General features: G+C 40.6%; 2 protein-coding genes across 3 annotated transcripts; both read right to left on the bottom strand.

The window, feature by feature from the left end:
- Positions 1-19: 19 nt before the first annotated feature.
- Positions 20-7,511, bottom strand: LOC113012768 (thrombospondin-type laminin G domain and EAR repeat-containing protein-like). Its single transcript, XM_026153095.2, has 13 exons — positions 7,124-7,511; positions 5,919-6,142; positions 5,079-5,425; positions 4,578-4,668; positions 4,325-4,481; positions 4,099-4,230; positions 3,948-4,018; positions 3,654-3,812; positions 3,365-3,566; positions 3,053-3,285; positions 1,122-1,300; positions 896-997; positions 20-709 (listed from the first exon to the last, which is right to left on the bottom strand). The coding sequence occupies exons 1-13, from the start codon at positions 7,206-7,208 to the stop codon at positions 556-558; spliced, it is 2,136 nt and encodes a 711-aa protein (XP_026008880.2). The 5' UTR covers positions 7,209-7,511; the 3' UTR covers positions 20-555.
- A 1,450-nt stretch (positions 7,512-8,961) lies between these two features.
- sumo3a (small ubiquitin like modifier 3a) lies at positions 8,962-12,686 on the bottom strand. Of its 2 annotated transcripts, XM_026152685.2 has the most exons (4): positions 12,531-12,686; positions 11,524-11,652; positions 11,362-11,433; positions 8,962-11,223 (listed from the first exon to the last, which is right to left on the bottom strand). In XM_026152685.2, exons 1-4 carry the CDS (start codon positions 12,549-12,551, stop codon positions 11,161-11,163), a joined length of 285 nt encoding a protein of 94 aa, XP_026008470.1. In that variant the 5' UTR covers positions 12,552-12,686; the 3' UTR covers positions 8,962-11,160. The 2 variants fall into 2 exon arrangements, with proteins under 2 accessions (XP_026008470.1, XP_026008469.1); XM_026152684.2 differs by having other exon boundaries at positions 10,569-11,223; positions 11,362-11,652.
- Between the last annotated feature and the right edge of the window lie 367 nt (positions 12,687-13,053).

Raw genomic sequence — 13,053 nt, 5'->3', positions numbered from 1 at the left:
ACAACTCTTATTCCATACATAAACACAATAATTATAGTTTATTTAAATTTCAATAATTTACTATCACTTTTCATATACAATTCATGCAGCCAGAGGCAAAATATAACAACAAACAATACACTTTTCTATTTAAGAAAACATATTACAGTTAGTAAACAAAATAATATTAAATCACAATGTTCTTACAGAGAGAGAGAGTATATAGAAATTTGTATTAAGTTTTGTCACACGATACACACAAATATATATTAAAAACAGACTTTCTTTGGTCCATGTGATTTTTTTTGTCTTAAAATGAGGTACATCAGTGGTTAACATATCACTGTGTGGAGGGTGACTGTATGCAGGGCTGATCACTGCAAAGGTACCCCAGCCAACACCCTGAGGGAATTTCTGAGCAGACAATAATTTAAAAAGTCAATAAAATTTCAATAATTAATGTAACCATTAAATGACCTTTTTAAATGACCTTTTGCAAATTATTTTCATACATGATAGATTGTGTACAATTACACAGATGCAGGACACAAAGCCACACTTTTTTTGTTTGTTTGTCTAGTAGGTTTTCAGCATGAACACTTTGGAGAGCGGTGCCTTGGCACTGGAGTAGATTAAATATGATTCTCCTTTAGCGCTGAAAAATTCCCAGTCACTGCACCCGATCGTTGGCAGCCAATGAACAGGAACGAATCCTTCATATCCCTGCCACCTAAAAGCAAAACAGAAAAGATGAATCCCATTAGTGCAGTATTTCCATCTGCTCTCACGGTAAGATAATAAATCAATATTAGAATTGTGTGTGTGTGATGTTTGAGATGGTTTCAAGGCGGATACCAAAAGGCAATAAGGTGGACTTATTTCACATTGGGAGGGGTGCTGTTGACAAGTTGAATACCTGTAGAGAATGCTGTTGAGAGAGTAGGATTCTCCATTGAAGGAGTTAGCAACAACCAGAAAATATTCCTGCCCAAGGCTGAAGAACTCCCAATCCACTGCACTGGAAAGAAAGAGGAAGGTATGTGGAGATAATGAACAGATAAAATGACAGCAGACGCATCAAGAAAATGTTTCTGAGCGTGTGTACACCTGGTAAGTATTATCTGGTGATTGAACATCTATACCTGTAGGTGACAATGTCCTGGAAGCGGACAAACAGCTGTGCACTCATGTCCAGTTCATAGATAGTGGAGTTAATGGTGTACTGACTCGGTCCATTACCATGGAGTCTGTGTCCATTGGCAACAACCAAAAAAACTCTGCTGTCAATCTGGAACATTTCCCAGTCTGTGGCACAGAACGTCTAAAAGAAACAATCAATAAATCAAATACTTTAGCCTTCAAATGGGAAACTCGTGGCACACAGAAGTTAAGTAAGTTGCATATTGCTGCTGATGAGAAGAGTTCTGCTGCTATTATATTTTACAGTGCTAGATGAAACTGCTGATACATGCAGGATCCAGTTTCAGCCAAAACAGATGGCCTCGCATTTGTGGCTACAATACTTTGGTATACAGAGGAGTTACCCAGACCTTCTGGCTGCAAAACAAGCCCAAATCATCCCTCCTCAACCACTGTGCTTGACAGCTGCTATGAGGTGTTTGTGCTGATAACCTGTGTCTGATTTTGTGCACTATGGTCAGATATCTGCACTTTGGTCTCATCTTTCCAACGGATATTCTTCAAGAGATCTTGTGGTTTGTTCAAATGCGACTTTGCAAACTTAATCCGTGATGCCATGTTATTTTTTAAGAGAAGAGTCTTTCCTAGCAACGTTTCCACTCAAGCCATACTTGTTCAGTCTTTTTCTAGTTGTGCTGTGTCTGAATCAGAAATGTAACTCTTGGGTTGTTTTTTTTTTTATTTCTCTGAACAATACACAGTCTTGCTCCAATGCTCCAATCTCGGGGTGAACTTGTTGGGACATTCTTTTGACATCCACTGGACAGCTTAAAATATGACTTGGACTTTTCATTTACTTTGTTCCAGGAAATATTATAAGCCATTAAAAATGGCTCACCCCATGATAGATTTATCCAAGCCAGAGTCACGAAAACATTACCTATGGCGCGCCATCCAAAACTGAAGATACTTAAGGAGGCGTGCCGATGCTTTTGGATTTACGACTCTCTATAATTAAAGCATATGCCAATAAACAAAAAAAGCAAAGATATATGGTCCACCTTTTCTCTGAAGACATGTCAAGCCTTTCATCAGTTTGTAGATAGATGGTTCATTAAATGTGAGCATTTTCAGAGTGAACTTGTCCTTCTTTTAATTCAACGTAAATGAAAGCTCTGGATAGGTGAGATCCAAATTGATAATATTAAATGTAGCCAATGGGCTAAAATTATTTTGAGCTAACAGACTCACTTTGCCTCTGTGAAATCAAAGAGCCAACATGACTAAAAGTATGTGATAAATATGTTTTCTGCCCCATTTTCTTTATTATTTCAGTTAATTAATTACCAGCAGCCCTGAGGTGTTCATGTACATCCTCACATCTCGCATGGGGCGTTCCCCTTAATTACACAATTCCTCCTGTTTTCTCTCGAGACTATTAATGTGTCAACACTCTCACATCAGATGTGGTTTGATTCAAATATACCATTCACTATCAGTAACACGTCAAAGCACCGTTATCGCTCAAGCAAATCATAGCAAACCACATACTCTATTTTTTAAGGTAGTTTTTCATAATCATCAGATACAGATCTCATCAGGAGAAACCAAAGCCCAAATGGTCAGAAGATGACTTCCTGCCATGGAGTGGAAACCATGCCGTCCTCAAACCCACTCAGAGTTTTGAGGGGTTTGTAGCGAAGCAGCAAACAGCTGATAGGAAAATATTTTTAGTCTATTTGAGCTACTTTCAGTGCGCCCCAGGGTGGCTGTGGCTACAATGTAGCTTGCCATCACCAGTGTGTGAATGTGTGTTTGAATGGGTAGATGACTGGTTGTGTAGAGTGCTTTGGGGTCCTTAGGGACTAGTAAAAGCGCTATATAAATGCAGCCCATTTACCATTTACCATTTTACATTATTCTTATCACAAACCTTAATTTTCTGGAACACCTGGAAGTTTCCATTCACCCAAACGTAGATGACGGAGTCTAAAGAAGTGGTCACGCCATCAAAAGCATTGGCGACCACCAGGAAATAGTAAGGTCCGACAGTGAAGAACTCCCAGTCGTACGCCCCTGAAGTCTGGAGCATCTGGTGGACCTCAAAAGACTTTGATAATCTGTTCCACCTGTATATCACACTGTCTATAGTGTGATTCTTGTCACCTAAAAGCCAAACAAGCAAAAGATGCCATGCCAGACACTGTGGAAGTTAACGGGTAGTATAGGTATATATTTATATTACCTTGTCTATGATTAGCGACAGCAAGATATGTATGTCCATCTATATTAAATGCCTCCCAGTCTCGGGCACAGTGCGTCTGCAGAGTCTGGAACTGCACAAATCTTTTTCTCCTTTTGCTCCACTTGTAAATCACAGAAAAGTCCGCCTGTGAGTCTTTGTTAAATCGCCTGTCTCCCCCAGAATTAGACACCACCAGATATATCTACATTAAAAACAACAAAAGAGAAAGAGTATAGGTTTAAATCTTTTAGTAGGATTAAAGTGTGATTTTTCCACTAACTTGTCACACCTTATTGCCCATGCTGAAATGCCTCCAAGCCAGGGCTCCGTTGGTGCTGATATTCTGATAGAGTTGGAAACCTGTTTTAGTCCAGAGATACACAGCAGAGCCAGATGCCGACCGATGAGCCATAGCAGCCATCAGACCCATACCAGGTACCTGGAACAGCTGGAGATTGGATTTTTTTTTCACAGCGGGTTTATGTACAGGAAATCCCAAATGAAAGTGAAACAAAAGTATCAGACAATAAAGTATCAGACAATAAGACCTAAGTAAGTTTCACAGCAAATGGTGGATAAATACCTCTATGTCGTGGGTCTCTGAGCTGGTGGTGAGCACCTGATGTTCCAGCACATAGTCCAGCCTTTTGCGATCTGTGTTAATGAAAATGAATGGTTTATGTGATTTTATTTCATAGAAACAAGAACAGAAACAGTGGTAGTTGGAGTCTCACCTTCTAACACAGTGATCCAAACTGTACCGTCACAGAGGTAGAGGCCCTTTTTGAGGGGATTAAACCACAGCTGGCCCTGTAGCTGCTCCGAGCATGACTTCTCCAAGCCCACAGACACTCTAGCTTCAGTTTCTGACATATTAAAAACCAGAAAGCAATCAAAGAGGCAAGCAAACATGCAATGTCTTATTTATACTGAGTAAAAATACATGCATATGCAAATTACCATAGGTATTCCCATGTCTATCATCTTCTGCTCCTGTGGCTGGCAGGTCTAAAAACAGTGGTGGTACTGACAGAGCTGCTAGCTGGGGGTCAGAAGAGGGGCAGATCTGATGGGTAGCATCTGAACCTGGCACCAAAACCAGCTGTCGCAGTAGACCCTGGATATGTGGTCACAGAAGAGGTAATCATTTCCGAGTTCATGGCATATCCTTTACAAATCTTATTATAGTCTGAAATAAAGAAAGGCATCTTACTGAAAACAAGCCCTTCCACAGCCCCCGACTACCAATGTGGAATCTGGATCCCTGAATGTTGAGGTCTGAAGGGAAAGGCCTGGAGGGAATGCTGTTTGCCATAAAAGATATACATAATTATTTCTAATAGGTGGAGTAAGTTGTTTTTCTTCTGTAAATGAACTAAATTCTCTATAATTAAAGTAGTTCACTCTGTTCTTCTCATTCTAGGACTCAGTGTGAGACATGAACTGTATTACATGTACAAGTGCTGTGTGGGTGTTGATATTCCTCCTTTCGGCGTGCCAGAGGGAATTTCCACTAAAAAACCATCTATCACACACTGTCAGGCTACTGTGATATGGCTGCAGGGCATACGCAGATTTTGAGCAGGACCATTTTATTGTGGTGAAGGATCTACTGCGCCTCAAGGCAAAATCGGAGGGAACAGAGTAAAGTGGGAAACAGACGTATCCACCCAGAGAACAGAGAAGAGAAAGAGGGGAGAGAAACTGAGCTTACATTTCCACTGGTGAGCTGCAATCCACTGTGAGCTTCACGTGATGACTACCAATGGCTAAAACAAGAGTGTGCCACTGGCTGTCAGCCAGCTGGGTGCCTCGAAACACCCAGTGCTCTACAACCCCTCTGTGACCTTTATAAAGGAAGTGCAGACGCTTTCCCGAGAATTTAAGTCCAAGAATGAGGCGCCCATCACTTTTGACTCTTGTCTTCTGACTGTGTTGCTCTTCTCCGGTGATACTTGACTCTTTATTGCTTTTCAAGCTGCTGCCTCCATCGTTCTCCTCTTTGTTCTGATCCACTGGTCGTCCTTTCGGCCCCATCAGAGAAAACACATATTCATTCCCCTGTTTGGAAAAACAAGAAGGAAGCCCAGACACACTGAATTTGGCAGCGGACGATGCTAACAAAGTGCATACGCTTTTTAATCAAGAATGGAGTTTTTTAGGTGATGGGTAATGAACTATGTTGCAATTTGAAACACTAAATTGCACTAGAAGAACAGACTTGCATGTAAGTTTAATTGCAAATAAATCAATAGGCAGTAAATATGAGCAATACCGACATCTGTGTCAAGTTTAGCAGCGTATGCATTCATCTTTCTGTCAGGGTTAATATGGCACTGTAACAGGAATTTCTGTCAAATCTATTCTGTGTTTTGGGTTTGCAGAGACACAGTCTTTCTATTTATGTAACACACAACATCTCCTCAAGCAAAGCAGGGTGGAGTGGTGGCATCTATTATTTTACTTAAGTAATCAACTGTTATTACTTGCAACATATTCCTATTTTCACACCCCTGCAGTCATTAGTACCGAGGCGTTTCAGTCAGATGCTCACCTTGGGTGCACTGTCGGAGACTTTTAATGTCAGAACGATGGAGAATTCCTTGGGGAAGAGGTCACAGTTCACCAGAATCTGGGAGGAGGGAAAGCTCAGTGCAGTATCAGGGCTTGAGAAATGAATCCCCCTCACCCCGCCGGCCTGCTTCATGTGCACCCCCGGCACAAGTTTGGATGGGTCCCTCTCAAGGACAAAAGATAGAAGATCCAGGGGAAGCGAACCTGAACAAAATATGCAAATAAAGACTATGGCAGTGAGTTTTATGGCCAAACTTTAAACTTCCTCGTGTTGCGAAAGTAACACTGCAGAATTCCTGGGATGATTAATGGGTTAGAAAAGAATAAAAGCTGAAAGTTTTTAAAGTGGATTTAAACAAAATCGCTCTCAGGCTGCAGTAGAAGTAATCTATTCACCGTACTTCACACTTTCACTCAACTTCAGTACATTAGAATAATTTAATAACTTTAGGTTTTGCAATGAAAAGTGTGATTTGATGCTTTATTGTAAAAAAAAAAAAAAGAAGAAAGAAAAATACCTAAGAGCATATAAAGTTTGAGCTGAAATGATTAGTGCACCAGCAGGATTACTTACTCTATATACCTTAAGTGCTGAGTGTGGTAGAGCATCTTCAAAACCAGAGGTTTGTTTTAAAGGGACACGAGTCAAAAAGGTCAGGATCCACAGGAAACTAATAAATTCCTCAATGTCCCAGTACTACTGCCACCACCACACCCTGGAGTGTGAGAAACAGCCCTAGGTAGTGGTGGGGTTTTATGAGACTTCAGTGGGTTTGTTATTTAATTATTTTTTTTAAAAAGATACTCTTTCCTAAGCAACGATAACAGAAAAATAATAATACTCCCACACTGATGAGACATCACGTAAACATGCGCTGTGTACGTCCTAATATTTCAATGTGTACGGGATTGTTGTGGAATCCCAACCACACCCAATGTCTGTACTTGTTTATGGATGTTCATTTAGGTTAAAGTGGCATGCACGTCCACACAGAGAAGCACTCCTACTGTACTGTAGGCAGATGCAGACAGCTGGAATTACCAAAAAGTATTTTAGCTAGAGGGGCTTCCTGGGTTTTAGATGAAACAGTAAGCCATTCGCTGTATAATAATTAACTAAACATTACATGTGCTGAACTCAGCTGAGACTGGAAGAGATAAAATAGAATAAAAATTGAATAATACCTGTACATTGCCTCCATGTTTCTGTGGCTGTCTCAGTTACTCTTAACCCCAGGAGAAGGAACGGCATAAATATCAGCGTTGACATTGCAGAAAATCGGTTTGTTTCAGTTTCCAGTTGGTAGGAATGTCTCCATACTGAAGGTATTTCTTTGCCTATCCTAAATGACAACACACACCAGAAAGCTGTGTACACTTCATATTGAGCCTGCTAAGAATTCCAGCTCCAAACAAAAAAATGTCTATGAAGAAATTCGGGTGACAATCATTAAAGTCACACTGGTAACCTAAGATTGATGTTAGGAGTAGGAAGTCCCAGAGCATCCGCGCTTGGAGAGATCCATTCATAAGTGTGGAAAAACCTGCACCTGCAGCTCCTTTTAAACTCCGGACTCATGCAAATCACTAAGCACCCTGTCAGTCATCCGCACTCAACCACAAATCTGATGACACAGACCTGCCAGAGGGGTGAGCTGCACCACTTTGTTAATGTATACGTGTACGCTCACAGACAAGCAGACAGGCACAATATCTGAATGTGATCACATGAAAAATGATTGATTAAAGGGCTTTTTTTATTGTTATTATTAAAAGGCAATCAAAAGAAAACAACAACACTTGCACGAGCTTTGGTCAAGCAGTGCATCCAAGCCGAGCTTTTACTATATTAGTTGTGATCGCACTTTAGTGTATGTTCAGGACATCTAGATGCTTCCTGAAAGCTCTGCAAGTATTGAAAAAGTAATTATGTTTCAAGATAGTAAAGCTAAATAGTATGCTGAACCACATATATGTTTTGAATTAGCAAAATAGTATTAACATAAGCAAAGACTGTAATGGAGAAAGTACTAAGAGCAGCTTGGTCAGATAGTTTTTGCAATTAATACATATTTGCATGTATGTCAACCTGGGTGGGCCAAGTCAGTCACAGTGGAGTACCTGAAAGTGTACAGTGCCACTCAAACTCGACATTCATTGATTTCCTCAAGTCTGTTTAATCTTATTTTGATGGTCACCAGGTGCTCATGAGGAACAGCGGCATGTCTGCTTGTGTCAGATCTCTCAGAACCATCCGGCACATTTACAAGGCAAATGACACAGTCTTTCTTCTTCCACCCACATTAAGATTATGGACGCCACAAATATCAAGGATGCAAAATACATACCAGTATATTTTCCTTTATCCATTCATCAATCTCTCTTACTGCCAGGAACAGCAGTTACACCCCTGAACCCGTTTAGATGAAGAAAAGCAGATGCAGATTGTCCACCGGTGCCTGATTTTCCTTATTCCTGGTTTGACTCATCGGCCGCTATGATTAATCTTATCACTGTTCCGGTTATACTGAATGCAAGTATTCACACAGACTATCAGATGAGATGCCACGTTCTAAATTTGGACCTGGGTAATAAAGACGATGGTGAAGTTTTAGATGATAATCAGTGTTTGTCCTTTTTTAACTCATTTATCTAAATTTAGTCATCTTTTGTCTACTACATGAAGAAGTGTGCTTGAGGACCACTTCAGAACCTCATTTTCTGAAACACACTTCAGCTAAGTTTACGGTTTTTCCCACTACTTTCATGTTTTTATGAAAGCAAAGCTTTAGCAAACCCAAGACATGGTATTGGTATGGACCAGTGGTGCCACCTAATGGTTACTTTTGCACATTAGAAAGCAGGTTTTCGGTGCTTTTGGATCCTTAGCTCCCATCTGTGTGCATCTGGGTACCCAAATTTTACCCCTCCCTTCCCTGGAGACAGAAAAGGGGCTTTAAGTTATGTTCTTTAAAACAAACAGATTAGCTGGTCAAACACAAAAACAAAAACTTGACATCAAATCTGAGTACCAAACTATATTTATTGTATACAGTAGTAAAAGACCACAAATAATGTACAAATCAGTAGAGAAAACATAACATGACAAGACCTGGTCCCCGTTCTTCGTACTTTACAGTTTAGCTCAGCTGACCTTTGTCCAGCTCACTGGGTTCTTGAAATGCGAGCGGAAGGCTGCTTGTTGGCATCGTAAAGTGTGCTCTTACTTTGTGTGACGAAAGCTGGAATCATGATTGCTGACTGGCTTGTGCAGATGCATGTCGCACAAACACTCAACATTTCTCTGTGCAATACAATATTGACAGATGCTTACTGATGGCTGTGCAAGGAAATAAGGTTTCATTTCTCAGTACTGGCACCAACTCTTAACTATTCATATAAAAGATGAAAAACATTTACTGTAGTAGCTGAAAGTGTTCAGACAGTTTTTAAAGCACGTATTAAAACCTACATTTCATTTTGTTGCAGTGTGTTTTTAACTTTGAAAGGTGCAACCTTTTCTAATAACTTGAATCCAACTAACTTCAAAAAAGCTGGGTTTTTCTTTTCAGGATTTGAGCTTAATGAACCGTGGCTGAACTGGGGGGAGGAAAGGGGGAAAAAAGAAATCCTAGCTCATTTCAGACTATTTACATTCAAAGATAATTTGGTTACCCACATACGAAGAACGGGGCCCTGTAGGTACAGAACACTTGTCTCCCAAACTCCAATGGCTGACCTCCTGATATGAAACGAACTGCATGCTTCACTCTCCAGAATGTAAAAATAGTGAAAGACGCTCATCACCACTTGAAAGACTGCCACTGTAACAACACACAAGCAGACAGCATCTCAGCAGCTGGCACAGTAGTGAAAAGTGTCATTGGTGTCTTTTAGCAAAGACAGTCCAACTTTTGCTGGATACCCTTGCTCAAACTTGAACCTGCTCCTCTTCAAAGCACATCTAAAACTCAGTGTTCCCGTTGGCCTACTTGTGCTAGGGCAATACAGGGGATGAGACACCTGACCTAAAAAAAAAACAAAAAACATTCAGGAACCTTTCAGTTATTCCCACTCACAGTCCACCCTCTACAACAAGCAGACCTGCTTTTGAGATCATCACAAGGACCGGTCACTAGCCCACTTTGGAAAAAAACAGAACCAAAAAGAAAAATGTTATGTATTTTGCACCAAGAGATTCTTTACACAATCAAACGCCGACCAGCTTACACAGTGGATGCACTTCTGTGATATAGATGAATTCTTTCCCCTGAAACAAGCATTTCTGCATAAGCATATATCCATCTGTACCGCAGACACCCACAGTCACTCACTGAGTAGCCATCTAAGAGGAAGCAAACACTGATGCAATATAAATGCCTTTAAATGTGACAGTTTTCACCTTGAAGTTGGCTTTTTAAAGAGAAGCACGTCAAATATGAAGCAGACGTTCTGTTTTTGGAGTATTGGTCCAAGTCCCACAACATTTATCTAACACCCATTCTGATACTGCTGTACAGGAGGGGGAAAAAATGTCGACCATATGCCCCATGGGTGTTAATGTTTAAAATAACAGACGAAAAAACTAAAATTAACATTTACAAAAGAAAAGAAACATTGCAGAAGCACCTAAAATGCAAAGAATTAAAATTCATTTAACAAAACAAAAAACAAACAAAAAAACGAGTCACCATTCAGACAACAAACACACAGAAAAGCAATGTGAAATGGGAAGCATGTGTGTATTATGTTCAGATAGTGCTTCCACTTCAAACCATTTTTATGCCCACTGACAGTGACCCCTGGACAAAACACTTGCAGAGCCTCGCATTCAACCCTGATGGATGAAAACAGTGACAAACTACTGGATACTAAGCTTTCACTGCACAGTGAACCAAAAGCAGTGACAAACCAGGAACAGCTGTGATGAGTTGTTGGTCCAATCACAGCCAGCGGTGCCAGAAGGAAATCTGTGTCCTGATTGGCCAGCAGAGAGACTGTTGACACACAAAAGTTCAGTCCTGACTGAGACAGCACATAAACAGCCAACGAGGCCCCCCGCCAACACCTGACGAAAACCATGACAGACATCTTTAAACTGAAAGAATAATAATAATAATAATAATAATAATAATAATATGAGGGGAGTGGTGGGGAAGGGATGGACAGTGAGATGGTTGAGGGCGTTGTCTGAGGGTGGCCGTCAATGAGGTGGGTAGGGCTTAGCAATGGCCGCCTGTCTGCTGCTGGAAAACATCTATGGTGTCTTCATCTTCCATTTCCAGCTGAGAAAAAGATGTTCCATATATTAATTATTTTACAGTATTGCAAACATATTCAATTTATTTAGGGGACAAGTGCGCTGTAATCTTAAAGAAACTGAATGTGTTTCAATAATGGTTACAAGTGCATAATAATCATACCTGTGCAGGCGTATCCGTCTCATTGATCGGCTGGCCATCAAACCTGAACCTGATCTGCCTTATTGAGAGACCCTGCAGATGAAGATGCCGCCTTTCCGTTAAAAGAACAGCAAAGTTAAGTGTGCATGTAATCATGCTGCTTAAGAACTTACAGCAGCTTACCTGTCGTTCACAGTATGCCTTCATTAGTTTACTGAGAGGTGTGTGCCTTTTTATTTTAAACTGAACCACCGACCCATCCTGCCCTGCAACCTTGAGGTTGATGTGGTCATTCTCAGTCTTTACTCCTTCCTGTAGAAACACAATGGTTTAACACTTGATAAACAAATGGATTAGCAACCACAGTAATGCATAGTACGTATACGTTTTCTTTAAAGCGACATCCACAATACTGTTAGCCTTGCTAGCTCAGACATACAGAAAGTAAACTAATAGGCATATAATCCCACAATTTTAACAGCCGTGTCACAAAACACAGATGTGACTTGTGTTGAATTACTGCCATACTATTCAGTTGATGCTTTGATTAAAACAAAACGTACATTGGAGCTCAATAACACAGACATGCTACCATATGCGTTCACACAAGGCACTCACAGGCGCTAACGTTAGCATCATTAGCTCCGGGCTAGGCTCAGAACCACTGGCGAGTTTAGCTACCGGCTAACGCTGCTAGCAGTTTTGTTATGAAGTATTGTGGTACAACAAGCAGCACAACGAAAAAATTAAAACAAATAAAATAAAAACTACCAGAATACCATAGTCACATCAGTTTTTAAGGCGGTGCGTCACCTCCATTTGCGCTCTTCTGCCACTGCTGCAGTTGCGGCATTTGCGGCGTTGCGGACATAGCGTGGTCCCGTTTCGACAAAGAAAAAAATCCGCAAATAACAATCATGGTGTAATTGACATTCCTGCTCCCAACCTTTTAGACCCCAATTAGCGGGACAACATCCCTCCCAAACTCACCTACAGTGAGCTGTGTGAGCGCATATAGACGCACATATGAATGTGCGGGTACTCATTCATTTGCGAAACAAACACTGCGCCGATTTAGAGAAACGTGCAAACCAGGCCATTTTTAGATTGCACATATAAGCGACGGTTTCGCAGGAGCTCGCCTCAGCCATCATAACAAGCAAGCAGTTATATAAACCTCTATATATTACCTTTGGCTTTTCCTCTGACATCTCGGCAGGATTTCGCGTTGCAGTTTACAGAATAATCTGCTAGTTCGGCTTTATTTGTCTTTCTGCCGCCTTCTGTCCTCTCCTCTGCCCTGCTAACGGGTGCGCGCTTCAGACCGTTGCTGCAAATAAGCCATTGGCCCTTAAAACACCACGTGGTTGCCAAATCGCGGGAGCGCGCGTCTATGCAAAAAAAACTCGATCACGCGAGGAATCTATATGAAAATCTCTTATTGTGCGCACAAATTAAACCAAATAACGAGCCACCTGTAAGTGGTAGCTATTGAAGTTCTGTAGTTTAATTTCCATTCATTTAAAATGTTTTGTTTCCATCTTAGTTTAGTTTAGACCAGACTTCAGAATTGGTTAAGCTCTTTAATGTTTAAATATCCTAGTGTATTATTATTGTCATTTTTAATAATACTTTGACTCTTTTAATTTAATTATATGTTTTAAGAAGTTCAGAAATACAGTAGTGGTCAGAAGTTCTTATACACTCATTATG

Source organism: Astatotilapia calliptera, chromosome 19 (genome assembly GCF_964374335.1).
Source record: "Astatotilapia calliptera chromosome 19, fAstCal68.1, whole genome shotgun sequence".
Classification (NCBI taxonomy): domain Eukaryota; kingdom Metazoa; phylum Chordata; class Actinopteri; order Cichliformes; family Cichlidae; genus Astatotilapia; species Astatotilapia calliptera.
The sequence above is the reverse complement of the archived record's forward strand: the minus strand, read 5'-3'. Positions and strand labels throughout refer to the sequence as shown.